The 20,191-nt window shown below is 39.7% G+C and overlaps 1 protein-coding gene and 1 long non-coding RNA gene across 3 annotated transcripts in view; one reads left to right on the top strand and one right to left on the bottom strand.

Annotated features, from left to right (window-relative positions):
• Positions 1–36: 36 nt before the first annotated feature.
• On the top strand, positions 37–15,383 carry LOC119142733. Of its 2 annotated transcripts, none has more exons than XR_005102401.1 (4): positions 37–398; positions 778–880; positions 9,633–9,697; positions 12,282–15,383. It is a non-coding gene; the product is annotated as an uncharacterized LOC119142733 (long non-coding RNA). The 2 variants fall into 2 exon arrangements; XR_005102400.1 differs by having other exon boundaries at positions 9,633–9,900.
• Positions 15,380–20,191, bottom strand: part of IPO5 (importin 5) — a 44,940-nt gene continuing 40,128 nt past the window's right edge. Inside the window, exons 25-26 of the mRNA XM_037376003.1 lie at positions 18,881–19,022; positions 15,380–16,139 (exon numbers count right to left, since the gene is read on the bottom strand). Of these exons, the coding sequence (XP_037231900.1) occupies positions 16,053–16,139; positions 18,881–19,022 (229 nt within the window). The 3' untranslated portion in view covers positions 15,380–16,052. The remainder of the gene's footprint in view (positions 16,140–18,880; positions 19,023–20,191) is intronic.

The raw sequence follows: 20,191 nt of genomic DNA, 5'->3' as shown, positions 1-20,191 counted from the left end.
GCGGCTCGCTCCCCGCCTCCGGCTGCTGCCCCGGCGCCGGGGGCCGGAGGCCCGTCCGCCCTCGCCGCCCCTCGCTGTGGGGCCGGGGGACCGGGGCCGGTGCCGTCGGGGCACGGCCCGCCCGTAGGAGGGCTGTGCCCCGGGGGAGGCAGCTGTCCCGCTCCCCTCGGCCGAGGGGCTGCGCAGCTCGGGGCGGCTCGTTCAGGAGGAACCGGGACATTGCCGCGGGGGGCTGTGCAAACCCATTAGCACCCCAGCTTTCCTGCTTCAGGAGGAGGCTTCAGGAATCGAGGGAGAAAAGACCGAAGCTTGAGTGACAAAGAGGTAGCCCTCCCCGCTCACCATACTGCCAGGTGCTTGTCTGAGACGCCGGAGAAACGAAAGGACTGGGCTTATAGGTAGTGTATTCGCATTTGCGGTTACTAGTTAGTAACCTGTGTTTTCTTCCTCGTTGGACAGCCACAGATCACAGCACTGTAGAATTATTTAACAAGTAGTAGCAATCCGGGCTTCAAGGGCTGTCTCTCAAAACCGTCTCCACTACACGAGTGGAAAGGAGAGCACCGGGCAGAGCCCAGGGCTGGGGGTGTGCCTTTACAGAGACCCTGTACATTCTCTCCGAGATTGGGAGCTATAGCAAAACGGCTGTCACACCTAGGACCACATCGTTGTCTGTAAACAGCAGCTCTTATAATACTATCTGTTTGCGTAACTTAAGTGTTAGGGTGTGCATCTCTTTAAGCCTTTTCCAGTCTTTTACCCGATGTCTTTTTTCAGGAAGAAGACTGAGTGGTGCACACCCGCTCCCCTGAACGATGCAGGAGAGACACTTCAAATCTTTGAAGTTCTGTCGGTGACCCAGGAGGGAGCAGTAAACTAGGTGTGTATTTATAAAGTAACCCTTCTGAGCACCTAGCATTTAAAGACCATTTGAGGACCCAAACTACTATCTCTAGTTTTTAATCTCTGGAGGAAAGAGAAATGATATGTCAATGCAGTTGTTTGTTTGGTTTTTTTTTTTTTTGTATAAGCCTTGGCCTTGGTTAACCCCCAAAAGACAACTGCTCTGTTCACAGCGATGCCTCTATGCACACACGCCTCACTACAAATACCTCAATGCGTATGCCAGCCAACCTAGTAAGAACAAGATAACTTTATTTCTTTGGTCAGCCCTGACACCTTAACCGAAGTACATACGTTACTGACTGAAAGGCTGGACATTGCCTTTAGCTGTCAATACTTGACAAGATAGCAGTTATTATTTTCCCGGACTTTTTTCACACAAAATGCATGGTCTGTCTGTAGAAAATTACGCAGAAAGATTATGTTTTCATTTTGACAATACAGACTAGAATAGAGTATTTCAGTTGGAAGGGACCTACGGCAACCATCTAGTCCCAACTGCCTGACCATCTGAACTGTGGCTAAAAGCACCGACATAATAAAAAAGCTTGCCTCTTTCCAAATACTTATTTAGTCAGCAGCTTTAACTCTTACTTAAGGTGCAGTTAGGGTAAGAGCAGCAGTGCAAGGGTCAATGGTAGCATTTAGAATTTCCTGGTGCTTGTTATGTACACTTCCAGATCACCAATGCCTCATTCACACCTAACAAAAGAGTTGTTGTAATCTACAAATGAGTGAGGTCATCTCTCCTGCCTTCCAAGTTTGAGTGACCTTGAAACATTTTTCAGTACTGAACAGAAGTAACAGGTTGCCCTGCAGCTACTTATCATTTATTACTGAGCTCCAAAAAGCAACAGCGAAAATAATATCTTGAACAGTATACTTACTGAAGCGTCAAAGATGGTAATATGTCAGTCATTTCTCCAGGAGCCAGGGACAAGCTTGCATGTGTTTATTTATTTAACCTTTTCATTCCTGTATCTTCTGAAGGTATCAAGGACAACTAGGGACTGACATGTAAGAAGATTTCTTTACCGTCTCTTGATGTTTATCTAGTCAGCTATAAAGCCATCTTTCACCTATCCATTCCCATTGATGCTCTCCACATTTCTTAAGCAGTTTTTCTCTAAAACAGATTTTTCTCTTGTAAATTACACACGGCAGCAAGTTGCACTTTTCTGATGTGATTGCTTAGAAAAGCACTCATTGCTGCTGTTAGTTTCCAGTAGTGTGTAGGGTTATGTTGCTTCCCTGTTGAGTAAGATGTGGAATTTGTTGGGACATCAAATAAACAGGAGAATTTGAGGGAAACAGCGTTTGTTTTTGAAAAGTCGCTGAAATTAGAAAAATGGTTCTAGTTAGTTCATGTTTCTGAAAGAAAACAAATAAGCTTTGTCTGCATCTGCTGACAAAGATGAGAAGAGCTGGAATTGGATTTCATGTTAAGCAAGACCAAGCTGGCATGATCATTCATTTCTGCCTTACCTGATAAGAGAGAACCCAAGGGAAAGGAAAGGAAGGAAATATGTTAAAAGGCTTCTGTTGTCTTGGGAGACTGCCTCTCTGTGCCTTCTGCCTTTTTCCTTGTTAGGAAAGGAATAGCAACAGCTAAAATGGAATGCAAGTATCTCCGGAAAGCTTTCACTTTTTACAACTCTCCTATGCTGGAATGATTTGTGGTTATTTTTCCGTTGACATTTTCTCGTATTTGTTATGAGGTTCTAGAAGGTCTGCATGTATGCAGGCAGTTATGGCAGAGTACTTGCAAATTCTATTTTCACTTGCCATGTGGTAACTTGTTTGCTCCTCTATGTAATTTGTAAAACTAAATTATTGGACTCAAAACCCAAGTATGCAGATTAAGCTCTTTGGTCTGGTTTACACTAAGGGCAGACTGGATGCTTCAGTGGTCCTTCTGGACTTAAAATCTATGCCTCTTTTGTAAACTACTTTAAAATATGTGTTGAGTTCAAATGTTTTTTCTGTGGTTTATTAAGGCAAGAAGCTGAGATGCTGCCCTAGTCTAAATCTGTATATTTCAGCTATGTCTTTTGTCTAGTAATTCTTTTTCATAAAACATTCCACAGATGTTTTCCCAGGAGCCTGAAATTTTGTTTCAAAGACCCTTTCAGCAAATACTTTTGTGCTAGATTTATCAGTGTGTTCTTATATAAATGGGGCTCAATCTTGCAAACCTATGGCATTTGATTAGTCAGTTTTAGATTCTCTCTCATATGTCTTTATGTTAACTTGTGTTAACTCATCTGTTCTTGCTAATTTCGGTGCAAGAGTATGACAGAATTATCCATCCATTTCTTTCAGGATCGTTTCACCATTATTTTTATTACATGTTTCTTAGCATACATGCTTCCCACCATTTCAGTGGCTTTTGCTTGCAATATATTTTTATTCATCTTCTCAAAATATTATTACAGTCATCAGTTGTTAAGATAATTATACAACTAACTTTTCTGATAAGAGTTACTACGAATGTCTTTCTTGCTTCCACATCAGAATGCAACATCAAACTATAGCTACAAGCAGTGGTAATTATCAGTTTTCATAATAGTGTATAATACTAGCAGTAGACCATGTCTTAAGTTTTGAAGGAAAAAACTAATAAATATTAACCAGTTAGTAAAGGAGCCCATTTCCATTCTCCTACTTCAGGATTTCCCTGTGAAAGAAACACTCAACCCTTGAAAAGAAGCCATTTAAGCACTTGGAGCAAGCTAATTAACAGATTTTGTTTACTGCCTGCTCAAGGTGTATAATATCATGAATTAAAAGAAAATCCTTTTGATGGTGTATGCAAAAGTTTCGCCAGTCCTTCACAATTTATAGAAAGAGAGCTTTTGTGTATCAAGCTGTTGGAACAAGCCCCTCTCCCTAACCTCAGTAGTAATACCATACAACATCACTTCTCTTAAGTGTTGACATATTTACCTTGTATTGTCCAACGTGTTTGCCTGTTTCAGGATTAATGCATTTGTTACGTTAGCTGCATATCTGTGCTAAGATGATCATCAGTGCAACAGTTAATGGATGAACCATCCCTGAAACTTCAGAGCTAAAATGTTCACTTGAAATTCATGAACAATTTATGCTCCTCAAAAGTTACATAGATTGCATCAGCTTATACTTGCTTCCTGCTTGTTTTTTCCCTTTTGCAAATCCAAGCATAAAAAAAGGCTCATATTATAAATGACACCGAGGATTCCAAGTATTCATTAATGGACAAAATTGTAAACTACTGCAGTGTAAATGAAAACATTAATAAAAATTTATTATGATTATCTATAAAATCATCATTTAGCAAATTACAAATATCAGTACTTTCAAGAAAATAGAAGTCAAGGAAAAATACACAGGACTGTAAAAAAATAAATAATCAAACATCCTTTTGCTATTCATATTCAGGTTTCCTCTCCTACAATCCATTTTTACCTTTTTTGCCAAAAGAAGGGAAAAAGAACAGTGAATATCAGGACAAAAATATGTATTCTATGCCAGTAATTCCATCAGAAACAATGTACCTCTTCTGTCATGGTGAGGAGAGAGAAGTAATAATGAAAAGAGAAAATATTTGCAGCTATGAAAAGATTTCACATGTTGAGTAACAAATAAAAATAATACTGAAGAAATGCTGCCGCCTTCATCAAGTGCCATCGAGCCTGCCGTGCAAGATGTAGTGTGTTGGGCAGGAATGAAAGCTCATAACCTCCCCGTTGAATGTAGCTTTTAGAAAACAACAAACCAACCACGTTAATCTCTCAGTACTACTTTGGAGAAGACCAAATGTGTCGTTTGAAATAGAAATGTGCCCTTAGAATTCAGAGTTTAGGGTAGAACTCCCAGCACCAAAGTTCATTCTCTTCCAGTGCTTTTGTAATTTTGTAAAGCACAAACTGTTTATCTATTGTTAAAAATATTTTTTGTTTTTTAAAGCGATACTTTCCAAGAGGGCAGTTCAACTAAATTAATTAAATAATTTTGAGACCATTTAACACTGTGATGAAGAAGAACCAGTTAAGTACCTAGACTGATATAAGCAAATATAATTCTAAAACAGAAAAAATGCCATTTCTTCAGCCCCCCAGAATTTACACCATGAGTAAACACAGCTGAAAAGAGTCCCCTTGCAAATATTAAAATGACAAGAATATAGAACACTAAACATGGGGTTTAGCATTATCAGACTTAAACATTCCCATGAAAATAACCCTCTTGCTCTCCTCTTCCCCCCCCGCCAAAATTTTTGCTGTGACCTCCTGCAAGGGAATACATCTGGAACATATCAGTGTGTCTGAATAAATCCTCCTGAGATAATCCCCGCTTTAAAGTGTGTGGGGGGCAAACCTTACCTAGTGTTCTGTCGCATTCAGGATCTCCCATGGGTCCTTTCTAACTTTATGCTGGATGACAGACATTTTAATTTTACAATGGCTAGTTACAACAGGTGGCTTAACTACTGTCTTCTCCATTGTCATATTCTTCTGTTTTAATTTTTAGAACATCTAAATCTGGCTGGAGGGAGCAACTGTAAGACCGGTCAAAGCAAACATCAATTCAGCATATGATTTTGCTATTTCAGAATGCAGCCTCTGAAATTAGCCCGTTTCTAAATGTCAGACCAGAAGCCAGGTCTTCTAAGGGTAGTAATTTATTTGCTTCCCATGTGATAAACATAGCAGAGCAAGGAGAAACAAGGCCATCTATTGAGGTTTAATATCATTAATGAAATTCCTTCTTCAAAAGGGATCTGTGAAACTTTCTGTTGAGAAAGTGGAAGGTATTAAATAATTTACAGAAATATATTTCACTGTAGAAAGCTTAGCAAGATGAACGTAATTTACATTTAATAAAATCAAATAATCAAATTATTAGAGACTTGAAAAGCATTTATTTTCCTGCTTATTATTTTTTATCTGCTGCAGTTACTGTTTCTCAGAAATAAAATTCCAATGAATGAAAGCAAAATAACTGCTCTAAAAAGTAGAATTTAGACTAAAAATAATATGAAGCATCATTTCTGTTTTGCTGATGAGCGAAATAATCTGTAATAGCATCGTCTACTTTCTGCTACAGTCTACTTTCAAATCAGGAAGGAAAATTCTCCTTAAAGGTCAGGTAGATTAAGCATACACTTTTTCTCCCATCAGCTCCCATCAACTTGCTGAGGATGATACGCAGAACGGCTGGTCATGTTCTGCCACATGCAAAAGCATTAGCTGGTCTATCACTGTCAAAGATCCTGTTTAACCTCTTCTGTGTCTGTAGCAATGTGGGCTCTGCCTGGGGAGTTTTAAGTGTGAGTGAGGAATGCTGCCCAGTTTCCTAGGTTCTGATGCTGACAGATGGACAGGGAACAGTTTTTGTTTACAGTCTCTTAATTTTCTGAGATGCAGGATACAGGCGAAGGTGGTATGAGTTTTTCCCATCTCCAGTTTTTTCCACCTAATATAATCATTCATAATTCATTACCACTGCTTCCAATTAGATAATTATCCCACTCTACTTAGGAGGGAAAAAAATCCCTCATGTCTGTTGTTAGTAGTATTTTTTTCTGTTTTCTCATTTAGTGATCTGCATGTCATGCATGTCTGCATTCCCCTCAGCATTTACGGTGTTCCATAGTCTTTCAGTGTATTGTACAATTTTCCACTTTATAAGTATTTTAAATGCGAGATTCACTGTTTGCTCTGATAATGAAACACAGAAATCAATCATTTCTGGTCTATCAGTAAGCTTTAGGATACATTTGTCCTTTAAAAATATCTTAATTTTCTGTAGTGATAGTTTGCTATTTGCAATAGAATCAACGACAAAGAAAAGATAAATAATCTTATTTTTTAAATTTTAGGTTTCAAAATTAACGTGAGCTTAATATATAACTGGATTGGATTCACTCTGCTGAAATAGGGCAGGCTTAACCAGAATAATTCCCAGGAAATATTTTAAAGCACCAGGAGTTTTAATAATAGTCTTTACTAAATTTAACCAGTTCTCTATTATAAGATGCCTATCATCTCATGCTTTAAGATTCCTAAATGCATTCTTTTATTTGATATTTCCAATTGCTTCACCACTGGCTATTTACTTTGCTCCCTCCACAGTCTCTCTGCAGTTGTTGACGACACTGGGTATTGCACATCTGTACTGTGCCATATCTCCCTCTGGCACTGGGGAGGAAATCTTAATCCCTGTTTCCTGCTGCAATCACTCCTCTTAAGGAGGCAGATCAGTAACAAAGGAGCTGCATTTCTCATAAAACTGCCCAAATATTAAAATGGTTTAATCTTCTACTAGGGAAAGCCAGAGAGTCTCACTGCGTGCCTTACTTTCTACTGCACTTTGATCCTTTGTCCAAGTTCCTAAAATTCAGCATTTCAGCTTTGCTACATTTGAATACATGAAAAACCCATTAGCACCTTCAAAATGGTGCTAAGAAAAAAGGGCAGAGCATTTTATTATGGTTTTATTTTATTATATATTTCTCTGTTGTCTTTTATTCAGAATCCACCTAATGCTCAACAGCATCAAGCTAAGAAAATGTTTTTCCCCTCTTGAGCCTCAGAGCAAGTGTCTACGTGAATGTTAGCACTGAGATATGTTTTATACAAAGTGATTCCTGTTCTAGTTGATCCTGTACAACCTGGGTGAAGAATTATTTGTATCTTACAAAGCCTTATGCAAACATAGTGAGGAGAGTCCGATCTGTATACGTAAAACCAGGGAGGGAGGGAAGGAGTGAGGAGCACTGTAATGAAGGATGTGTACAAATGGCCACGTGAAGCCTGATCAGAGAGCCGGGTGTCTAACAGGAGATACAGTAAGGGAGCCTGAGGGAAAGAATATAAGAAATGGGACAAATGTACAGTGATCCTTTCCCTAGCCTACTCTCCCCGCATCTGACAGCTGATGATTTATGAACTTATTGAGCAAGTAGTTTCCTCAGGAGCACCTTGCTTGTTAACCATTCACACACCTACCCCTTTAAATAACTGGTGTGATTTTTAAAATTTTTTTTTCACTTCCAGAAACATTCATTAGAAAACAGTTTCATGCTTTAATTGCAGCGTATGAAAAAGTATTTCTTGTTGGTTTTAAACATTCTGTCTAACAGTTCATTTGGGTAGCATTTAATTTTGTGTTATGAGAAACAGTGAACTGCTCCCTATTCACCTACTCCCCCCCTACATTACAACTGGGTAGAGATCTGTCCTACTTCCCTTGGAGTTGTCATGTTTTTCCATTCTGAAGGACTCCAACCTCTTTAGTTTCACCTCAGACAGCTGCACTGCATGCTTCTTAAACCTCTCACCTCTTTCTCAACCTTTCCAGTTCTGCTATATCCGACACTGGCATCAGGACTGCATGCAAAGTCAAGGTAGAGGAACACAGATGTTTACACAGAACAGCCTTGGCGGTGGCAACTGCAGCACATGCTGCTCAACTCTCTCCTCAGGGAGGAAGATGAAAACCAGCCTGAAGTCATTCAGCATTGCCCATCTTCCAACCGAAGCGATGATTCTCTTCCACCATAATTCCAGTGGTACCAGCAAAATTTAGGATTTTTGGGAAAATTAATTAAGATTCTTTTTTAGATGATCCGATAGAAGCTTGCTTGCATTTTGAAGTTAGGGCTGATATTTCAGCATAAGGGCAAGAGAAAATATTTAGGTGTCCAAGTCTCATAGTTTAGACACAAAGATGATTTGTTGTCAAGAAGCTGTTTGGTTTTGTTGGCTTTTTTTTTTTTAAGGTTTTAGAATTTTCTTTGTCCTTTTTGTAAGGAAAATCATTGGCAGCTGTGTCAAAGAAGGAAAATAGACCTACAAAACATACCAACCAAAACCAGACCGTACTTTCGATAGGACTAAGAAGGGACTCTTAATTCCAGCAAAACAAACACTACAGACAAGATAGCTTAAAAATGAGGCAGGACAAAAATTATCTACTGCACTTACGTTAGGACCTGTAAAACATGATTAAATGTTTATATAAAAACCAGAAGTTACAGTGAGCTACTACCCAGTTCTGTTTTATGCTCAGGCAGAAAACTCAAAGAGTTAATGAGAAGTCCAATTCCTACAACTTGGAGGTTTGGACTAGGCCATTTTATATGTAGTTTGTTTGGGTTGTGGGGTTATTTTTTTGTTTGGTTGGCTTTATTCCCCCCAAGGGTAATAAATACTATGTGGCAACATTTTAATAGCAATGAGGGCAAATGAAGACTCCATCTTCTCAGATTTCATTTTTTTTTCCAGTTCACCCTTTTTAACTTTCACTTGAAATGTATTTTCTTATCACACCTGCTGCACACACACACACATTGCTGCCACCTCCAGCAATGTCTTGAAGCTTTTACTCATTTTAAGGACAGGAATCCATACTTTTTGATGTTAATACAGAGCCTCAGGAGCTCATCCACACAGCTGCCATCCCTTTTCACTTGCTCCCAGAGACTCACAGGCAACGCTGAATGAAACTCATTTCCTCCTTATCCTATGGGTGAGAAGAGGTGGCAGGTCCCAAAGACGGAGCTTGGCTTCATAGTGGCAAGGAGAAAGTTGCTATGGTTGTCTCCTTCTACAGTGAGGTGTTTATTTATGGGCATGTACTTTATTCAGACTTTTTAATGATGGGAGAAACAGGGGTAGGGAGAAGACCTGGTTAAACCTGTACTGATGTAACACTCCCCCTTTCTCTTTGTTTTCTTTCTCTAGGGTTGCAAGAGGCACTTCTCGAGACAAACTACCTGCTCTGTGCACACATTTCTAGCAAACAGAAGGTACAGTTTAACACTGCCTATAAAATGGTCCTACTAAGAAACACCCTCTCAAAAATTAGGGACTGTAGAGCAGCAAACTTCCCCAGTACAAGTGTGTGGCCTGCTAATATTCAATTGTATCATCTCCACCTACTGGCCAGAAGAAACTAGCTGGCGCGCAGAACTGGTGAAATGCAACCACTGCATCCACACGCTTCTTCATGGTAACTATCGACAAAAATTAGCAGTTTTGGGGGGTTTGGTGTATTTTTGGGTTTGTTTGTTTTTTTCCCAGGAATACCAACTCTTAAACAGATGAAACTCCACAGTAAAAATGTCTCTTGGCATTTCATTCTCAGATACTTTAAAAAGGTGTTGTTGCACGATTTTACTTCAAGTAATTCAGGCAAGGTTAGTTTCCCTGATTAAGATCTTGTGTTATTGTCATTTTTCACCGGCCTGAATCCAAAACATGAATTTTATTCCAAGCTTTTTTGGTTGGAAGATTAGCATTAGTTTTTTAAGATGTTACATGAACTGAATATTAAACCTTTTAATTAATTTACATCAAATCCTATCACTGCAAGATAGGACCATGTAGTTATTAAAGAACAACATTTTTTTAACAGCACATATTACATGAAAAGCTATACTTCAGATATATTTAAAATATAACTTTCTGTTCTACTTAGGAAAAAAGTGGTCACACATTTAATGCAGAAATAGTAAGCTGAAGAAAAGTTGAAGAAATACCCCTTTTCCTCCTTCCCCACCCTCAAAAGACATTGGCCATTACAACAGTAGCAAGCAGTTGCAATGGTGTTAGCAACATGTAAGGATCTTCTAGTTAAACTTGTAATTCTTGTCAGTCACTGCTAAACTGGGAACACTTCACTATTTACCCCTGGACAACGGTCCCCTGGGGAGCATCTGCCAACATACATCCTTCCCACTTGTCTGGAAGAAAATTCCAAAATTCTATTCCAACAACCAGTATGGCTCATCTGGTGCCTCAGGAGAGCTTTGAACTCCCTTTGCTGGCAGCAACACACAACACTGCCTCCTCAAAAAAACCCAAGCCAAACCAAAACACACACACACCCCCAACTAACCCTTAAGGCATTCACTACTTACTGTTAGATTTTCAGTAGCTATTGCTAAATAAGTGAAACTCCAAATACTTGTGTGCATCTAGTGTAATATTAGCTTTATTCTTAAACCAAGAGTGGTACCAATATTAAACTCAAAAGACGTTTTGATTTCATGGTTTAGCACCTGCAAAAATTTTCTGCATCTGAAGCCAGGTCATGGGCAGCCTCTGGAGCCAGAAAGCAAAATCATAACAATCAAAACTCACTCAAATGTACTAGGTCCCTACCTCACCTTCTTGGAAACATACAGAGAAAATTACATCACTGCTCTGAACCAGAATGACAGGAAAAAAATCTCACAGAGGCTGTAGAAACAAGTCTCCCCAGAACAGAAATTGCCATTCCTTGTCTCCACCTTCTCTTGGAGATCACCATCCCAGGCTGCCACTCCCAGGCTGATTTTCTAAATAGACTCAGAATAGCTGAAAGGCTATGTGGTTTCTTCTCCATCAGGTAATAAGAAAGATCAGAGTCAATTCCGTGAGCAAAACCTGTGAACTTGTAACAAATGTAAAGACCAAATATTTAGGCCCCACGGGCTGTGAATGAACAAGACACTGCCTTTGAAAAGCAAATACTCTGGGGTACAGAAAAGTGTAATAAAACTCGAGAGACAAACCCAGATTTCTACTGGAATAGTGATACTGTTACTGAGCTTAGCGTTTTGTATTCAAAGATACGAAAGACGCAGCTTTTTCACGTCCCAAACGGGTCTCCATTCCTCACATCTCTTGTATCAGAAAGCAGGCTGTAGAAAACTTTTCCTGAACTAAGATCAAAGTAAATTTATCTAGGGCTATAGCAGTAGGTAATGTCTCCTGAATGAGGCTCCTGTGAAAGAGGAAAATTAATTCGGTAGTGGCAAAGAGGCGCAAACTTGTTATTGTACCTTTTAATAGTATGTCAGTCTGAGGCTAACCCAAACCAGAAAGCAATCTAACTAACTTGACAACAAAAAGAGACGTTGATGGAGGTACCTTACACCCTCCAGAAACAGGAGCCTTTTCCAAATCACACCTTTGAACAGGGATTAAATAGCAGGTAATTTACCTGTCAATGTGAAACACCTCAAAAGTTGGTGAAATCTCCTCAAAAGCTGACATGAGAAGGCAGCAGGGGGGCTGTCTGACTTACAGAAAGGATTTTTTTTTTTTAATTTGTTGATTCTTGCAGTAGGAAAATAACAGATTGCAGGAAATCAAAGTGTTTCTGAATAGCTGTGTTGTACAACTACTGAGGTTATTCAATGAGCCGCTGAACTGCCAACGATAAAGAGCATTCCAAGAACCACCCGAGATAGTAACAATTTCTCACCTATCGGCACCAACTCAGGTGGTCGTCTCCTTTGATCTCAAACCCTTCCCTATGACAAAATGTATCATCGTCTAGACATGCCTGTTTTCCTTCACTGAACAGGGTGGCAGACAATTACTTACGCACAAACTTTGTTACAGATACCCAGGATCAGGTGAGATGAATTCCATGACTTTTATCCAATACTGAGCCCATACCTCTCAAGTCTCAACAGATGGTAAGCTGTCCTGAGAGATGTTCTTTCTTGAAGAAATACAAACGCCTTCATGATAACAAAAAAGGGGGAAGGACCTCTACTAGACAGAAGCTTGGATCCTGTTTGCTGCTTCTCAGAAGACAATAAATGCATTTCTTAGAATGGAAGAGACCATCAGGCTCCATACAATCAAGTACAATTGGCTAAGCTACCAAAATAAGAGCGTATTGAACGATTAAATACCAAAGGCTAAGGCTGCTCCTCAAAGATGCACTATAAAGTATTTTGAAAAAGTATGTGGGGTGGCAAATACTTGACTTTTGTATTATTTTTAATACCACCCTCACTGTGTTTGAAAGACTCAGTGTATATGTGCAAACCTATAGATACCATGAAAGCAAAAATAAAGCTCTAGTTCAAGAGCCCAAGGCAGCCGCATACCCAGTACATACATGTGTACACAGAGTCATCAGGAAATTCACCTTCCTCAATTATTTCACCTAAAATTCCAGCTGTGCAACACATCTTACCCTCATGCAGGTACTCCATACATGAGACTGAGAGACGTAGCTGTGTAGAGAACAACAGACAACATTTGGCTTAACAGCAGCTGCTCTGTGCTGAGGAATACCAGCCCTTACACTTGGCATTGCTTTGGAGCTTCCGCAGAGAAAAAGCAGTGACAGAATGCCACAGCAGCACACAAATCCTGTGAAGTCTACAAATCATTTTCTTACACAGATTTTGCACAGGATTCTCAGGGAGATTGTCCTGGTTCTGGCTGGGATAGAGATCTTGTAGAGAAAGGCAGACAAAGGAGACCAGACATTTTATCTCCATCGATAGCTTTCATGAAGAACCCAGAGCTGCAAAGAGCAGTAGTTTCACCTTCAGAATGGTAAGAACAGGTAAAGGTTTTTAGATGGGGACTGACCGAAGCTTCAGGACATGAGCTACTTTGGAAAGCCGTGCTCACGAATGCTAATTACTGTTACATGCTTAAATAAGTAATAAAACAGTAATACTGGAACACCGTGTTCAAAAGCACAGGGAGTTTTCTGCTTGGGTTTTGTTACTGAGTACAGCTTTGAATACTTTTGCTCGGACATCTAGGGGTGGATTCAGTACCTCTTGGTTCTACCAAAACAGAGCACTGCTCTTGTTTGCAGTGCTCTTTACGCTACATTAGGTACAACTCTTACCAATGCCAACAGCTGAGCATTTTGATAAAGCATGACTGGAGTTATACTCAGTAAAAATGGTTGCAATGAAACTATGGCTCTTCCCATACCACAGTTGAGATTCCTTCAACTCCTTCCCAATGATAACTTTTTTTTTTTTTTTTTTTTGATGGCTGCAGATAAAGCTACTGTTCTACCATACTTTGTTTGGGCAACAGTACTTCTGTGGAAGATCAGGAATGGTTGAGTGCTTAAAAATTCTGTACTGCATCAATTCAGGAACCCAAAAATGCAGAGAGCTTTTAAAAAGGTAGAAAGGGAGTGTAGAGTTTTTAAAGCTTAAGTGAGTTCAGAAAATGCTCCAGCAGCTTTTGGATCAACCCTGACGCGTTCAGTGGGGACAGGCAAGACGAGACCTCTGGGTATTCCCTGGTACCAACGTACCTGGCAGGCTGGCACAGCGACTCACTCTGCGCCTTCTTCTTTGATAAAATGATTGTTAATAAGGTAGAAGCAACTGCACAAAGTTGCTCTCTGCAAGCTCTGGCACACGGAGCAACCCCATCTCCCAGTTCTTGTTCTCATTTACTTGGACTGAAAAGAAGGAAAGACGGCTAAAGCTGGTCCATTAGGATAGCAATTCAAACGCTGTGCTCTTAGATTAGAAAGCCAGCTGATGTACTTTCAGGGAAATACCAGATGTGCTACTATTTTCTGCACATAGTGCTAGAACAAAGAAGGGAAAAGAAAAAAATTCTAAGCCTGAAGCTTTGAGAAGAAAGCTGCAGGGAAAAACTTCAATGTTTTAGACTGAGTGGAAATTCAAATAAAGAATGCTTAAAAAACCAGCAACAAGAAAGATGATGGATTTGACACAGCCCCACTTTAGTGGTCGGGACCAGTGTTTAAGACAACTGACCCGACTTAACTAGTTCTCTCACAGTACTGGTACCTAATCCTTAACAGTCCATTTTCCAGATGCTTGAATGCTTCGATTTCTATAAATACAAGGTTAACAACATTTAATGAAGTGGAAACTGGACCAGTAGATACTTTGCTATGCTGTTTCAGGTGCCTCTAAACAAACTACAGGGTCAATCCATGTGGTTAAGGCAGTTTATTTCACAAAGATTTGGATATAATGGTTCTGGGCTGGTTTTGGTACATGTCATTCTGTATTGGGCTTTTTTTGAAACAGTTTGAAAGGCAAATCTAAGTTTATTCTTTAGTAGGAAAAGAATTTATTACGTGTAAAAAGTTCTAACTTTTCTTGTTACAAAGAAAGAAAACTTACACCCCCTCCTTGAAAAGACTGACATTTTAAGAGACTATCGAGATTGACTTAAGAACACTAAAACAAGTTTTTAAAGATCGATGCGTACACGGACATCTTCAGAGTAACACACTGCAAAAACGTCACTCGCCTTCGCTAGAAATGCGAGACTATGTTTGCTGCTGTGTTAGCTGGTAAATGATGTATTGCTCTTGCAGCACCAAAAGGACCTGAAAAGTTTTTTGGTACTTTCAGGTCAGGCTATCAATTACATGATTGTTTTAAACAAAACACAGACTCTGTAACAGTATCTGCCAGATCACGTTGCACACTTGCAGCCGGAACGACACTACATTTTCATCTGAACATGAAAAACATTTTTAAGTCAAGATATGTAAATTTACTGTCATAAAAGGAACACCATTAAGTTTCCATTCTACACGGGTGAAAAATTTGTTAAAAAGAAACAAAAATGCATAAAATCTGTAATAGGCAACAATTTACAAAGTTTTAAATATAAAATCATGACTTGTATAGTTTGTTACTTGCATCTTTTCACAAGAGGAAATAAAAAGAACCACACATCACTGAACTTCTACACAAGCTTCTTGTGTTTCAATGTCATTTATTGAGGAGTGAATGAGATACTGTCAGACATGCCAAAGAGACTTCACATTCAAGGGCTGGAAGCTGAACAGCTTTCCTCATTGAGTCACTGTACAAGTTGTTTTTGGGAATCTGAAAGTGCGATCAATGAGGTCTTCATGCTCGATGTTTGTCTTCAGTTTTTCATCTTTTGATCTACTAACTTGTTGGGCAGAAGGACACTTTCTACCCTACAAAGACTCACACTCCAATTAATACAATTAACACTAGATGTAGAGAAACGTTTATCTGTTATAACGTATATACATCTACTGCTGAAGGTCTTAAAGCTGTTTCTTAATTCATTATGTCTAATGAGAAAATTCAACTTGTTTCCCTTTCACCATCGTATGGATGGCTTATACCATTAAAAAAATACTCTTCAGTGCTATTGTAGGGTTTACAGGAAACTTCTTCCGTGTTGTGGGATAGAAACCGATTTAAACACCGTTCTGAAAGAATGCTTCTTCCTGCTGCCACTGCCTGTAGGTTGCAGAAGAATGGCCTACACGCACTACAGTTCTGGTTTTACTCAAAAAAGAAACAAAAGAAACCTAAACAATAGGGTAAACGTTTATTTGGAGTTAGTTTTCTTGCAGATGATAATTAAGGCCCTTCAAGCAGAGTTCAGGAGCTCCTGTATGGCTGCCTGTTGATCTGCATTGAGCTGTGATATGCATTCTGTCCACAGTCCTCCAGATGTCTAGAAAACAAACGAGAAGTTGTCTTTATGCAGGCTGACAAGCTTCTAAGGCACATGCTAAACTTTCTTACGTTTACAAAGCTCAACATTCACTGGGCTTAGTGCTGCAACATACATGCCGGCAAGAACAGACTGAAATCTTCAGTTATACACTTTCCTACAGAGGTTCAGCAGGAGATGCTCTAAAATGCTCAGCAGAGGCACACTCTGGTTCAACAGCAGCAGAGTAATTGATTTGAAACTCCTGGAAACTTCCTACAACTAAGTGGGTCAAATGACAATTGACACTCTTAACTGTAGCCTAAACCATTTGTTCTGTTTTGCACTGCTGTTACAAGATCAACGTTCAGGCAGAACTGAACCATGCCCAAATGTGAGAGTATCTTTTGGGCACTGGTGCACCAGCACCGCATTCAGAGGAAGGGAGTGCTGCAATTACAGCGTGACATGCCACATACACTGTGTGTGTATGTGCAAAACTCTATGCCAGCACACGGCATTACTCCTTAGTGAAAGGAATGGTAAATTATTTCCTGGAGAGAAGACAACATACATAGCATCTAGCCAGGTAAGTGCAAACCCACGCTCGCCTGCCCCTCAGTATACCTCATCTGTGTTACCAAAGCCCTCAGCTGACACACTGGCTTTTAAAGTCACCGTCAGTAGGGACTGGTTCTAAACAGTACCAGAAAATGCTGAAAATTAAAAAAGGTTGGGAAAAGTATTTATTCACTTGTCAATAGAAGCTGGAAGCAACTGGGATCCTGCTTTCTTCAGAAGGACAAGGACAGAAAAAAATTGCAGGTGACTGGCTCTAGGTCTTTAGATTGGCTTTTGCAACAGCACTATACTTGAAGTAAATAAAAAAAAATTGTTTTATCTTTGGTGTATTTTATGTTCAGCTCTGTTATGAAGCCCTTTTCTCACACACGTTAAAAAAAATCAAAATAAAATAGATTCATGGAATTTGTAAGAATTTTCAAATAAAGTCCTTGAGTTTGGGCTTGTGTTTTTAGTTTTAAATAATATGAGGAATTACAGATTCTCAATGTATAATGGAATACTGCAGAATTAAATGTTCTCTTCCAGCATTTCTGACACACATTTAAGTTGACACTCTACACTGAAATATTTCTGGCCTGACAATGCCTAATCATGAGGAGAAAAGTTTATGTTTCATTCTAACTAACTATGACCATAATGTTGCTCATGTCAGATGCTGGCAGTGGAACAGCTTACTGAGGTCATAAAAAAAAAAAAAAAAAAAAAAAGGTCTTTTGCCTAGAATCTGGGAAGCAGCAGCAGGCAGACTGTAAGCAACTATACAGCCTTTAAAGTTCCTACCATGCTATAAAACATTTACTAAAGTCAAAGTACTATGTGTGAAGAGAGACAGGATTCATTACAGTATGCTAAAATTGTGGTTTTTAAAAAAAACACATGACCTTTAAGATTTTTCCCCCCACAGTCTGAAGGTAAATCATTTAACAATGCAGAAGTCTCGTTTCCATATTAAAGTTCCTACCATTCCTGGCCAAAACAAGACTTTGCTATACACGACTAATACATGTATGTGCCATTGTATTTAAAAAATAAAATTCAACTAACCTTGAGCATTTAAGGTAAAGTGAGCAAATGCATTAGCATACCGTAATGTAAAATTCCGTACCCAGACTTTAAGTACTAACAGCAAAGATTCACACCCGTTAGCCTGAATCTAGAGCAGCCACTTGTACCCTTTCACTTTGAAACTTTGCTTGATTTCATTCTTTTTGTTCCTTTACTTGTTTTAACAAATCATATTCTACCACACGTAACGGATCTCACAGGCTGATACACTCATCCAAGTGAATCCTTTCCAAAATCAAGTATTCCTAAAATTCTTGAACCTGAGTTTTGCCAAAGCACGCCGGGTAGAACGAACAGTAACTGAACAGCTGCTGCTCCAAATCCTCTACACGCTTTTATAAGCTATGTGCTTGCCAGGCACACTACTCTCTACCATTAGGTGCTGCAACTGTCAAGTATGACAGATGTACCCGATAACATCTGCCCCCGGACCAGCCCTGCTGTATGACCACTATCACTTCAAACACTGTAGAGAGATGCAGCTTAAATACTTGGACATACCCATCACCCATCACCGTAAGACTCATTATGGCATAAAGGAAGTGAACCTCGAGGCAGTTCCCCAAAGGTAGGGAAAACATTGAACAGCCGCCGGTATTTGCACTGGATTAAAGAGGGCAGCAGTAAAATTACTTGTGGTTTGCACTTAGTGTCTAGCAAAGATCCCAAGCCTCTGCTATATTAGTGTCACCACAGAGTGCTGGGGACCCTTACAGGAACCACATGGTGGATCAAATCCTGCAGTACAGTTCACTGATACAGAGATAGGCAGACACCTCTAGATTTTAATTTCTGGCTCAGAAAAAAACCCAAACCACAAACACCTAATACTGGCTAGTATGTTAACTGTCTAGCTGCATATATCTTAAAAACTTTTTTTTTTTTTAACTGGTAAGTTTTGAAGTTTACCAAAAGAGACAGACTTCATTCAAGTGCAAATGTTACCAAGTTCTATCATTAACAGTTCAAGGAACATCCAAGGATCTCCAAGATCACTGGTTGAAGCGTTATTCTCTAAGGAGACAAGGCTTTCAGAATCGGTTTAATAGTTTGGTTGCTTCTCAAAGTAGGTTCTAAATACTCCCTTCGTACCTAAGCAAGTGTTTATTTACCTGCACTTGGCGAACAACATTAGCCAACCGCTTGGTACATGGATCTTCATGTTTAATAGCTTCATGAATTTCACCATCCGCAATTATACCAAATATTCTGGGAAGGTTAGAGTTGTTGGGACCAAGGACAACTGGGTTGTTGCTGTTACAATCAAAACATATATTACAACGATTAATGTCTAACTAAAAAAAATATTCACGTCAGTCCTTTACATGCAAGCTGAGTGATTTTGAAATATCTTATTCTAAAGCTGCTTATTTACATCGAAGTTTCACTCAGCTGAGTAAGTATGCAATAGCTTTGTTGCCTGCTGACAGAATGTTCCCTCTCCTGTTAATATTTAACCAGCTGATTCTTTAATCAGCCCACACTTTATCAGGAAGAAGTTCTGAACTTTACAGAACAGTTGAGGTCCATGCAGATGGAACTGTAAATACTGTGACAAAAATACTCTGCCTAAAAGCGCTTATTCCTCTCAGTGCTGCAAGGGGGAGGAGGTTGTGTCAGGAGCACCACCAGTGACTTCTCTGCCAGCACTGACACAGCAAGTAAACAGTTCTGCTGCCTCTGTCCCAGCCAAGCGTTGGAGTAGCGAAGTACTGGCAAGCCGGGATCTCAGTGGGAAACACAACCTACTTCCAGCCCGCCACCTACCACTGCTGGAACGCAGAGGCTGCGCACGCAGGACTGACAGAGCTCCAGAGAAGTACGTAGCAAGGCTGAACCGCCTGCACACAGCTGGGTACAACAGCGTGCTAGCACTGGGATTCCTGACTCCTGTACAGGTGTGTAAATACATACAAGGCACATTATTATGGTGCCCCTGCACAACTGTACTATTATCAGTCTAGGGACATACGTTGCCACCTTCCATTTTGAGACCTTGCCTTACTAAAGCACCCAGAGATACATGGGATTCACATAGTAAAAGGACTGTATAAAATCCAAGCTATTTCCCTTCTATTTTTCTAAGATATAATGCAGTGTCAGCCAGAACACGGCTACTACATAATGTTTCAGAAGCTGACATTCTTCCACTAAATTCTGAAGCGCAACTTGTGCCCACACTAGAACAATTATCTTCTGTTGGACCAAGACACTTTCAATAATAGCTGAAATCATCACTGCAAACTTACTAAGGGAGACAGCACCGTACCATGAATTTATGTGTATGACTTCTCACTTCATTTTGCTGATACTCAAGCTTTTGGAAAGCAAAAGGGTGCAAAGCTACTTTAAAAGGTTATGAAAAGAAGGCTGCAAGGGCATGTGTGCTGCTCTTCAGTAAAAAGCCCTGATCAGTTATTAGT

Source organism: Falco rusticolus, chromosome 2 (genome assembly GCF_015220075.1).
Source record: "Falco rusticolus isolate bFalRus1 chromosome 2, bFalRus1.pri, whole genome shotgun sequence".
In the NCBI taxonomy this organism is placed as follows: domain Eukaryota; kingdom Metazoa; phylum Chordata; class Aves; order Falconiformes; family Falconidae; genus Falco; species Falco rusticolus.
This window is presented reverse-complemented; position numbering and strand designations above follow the sequence as displayed.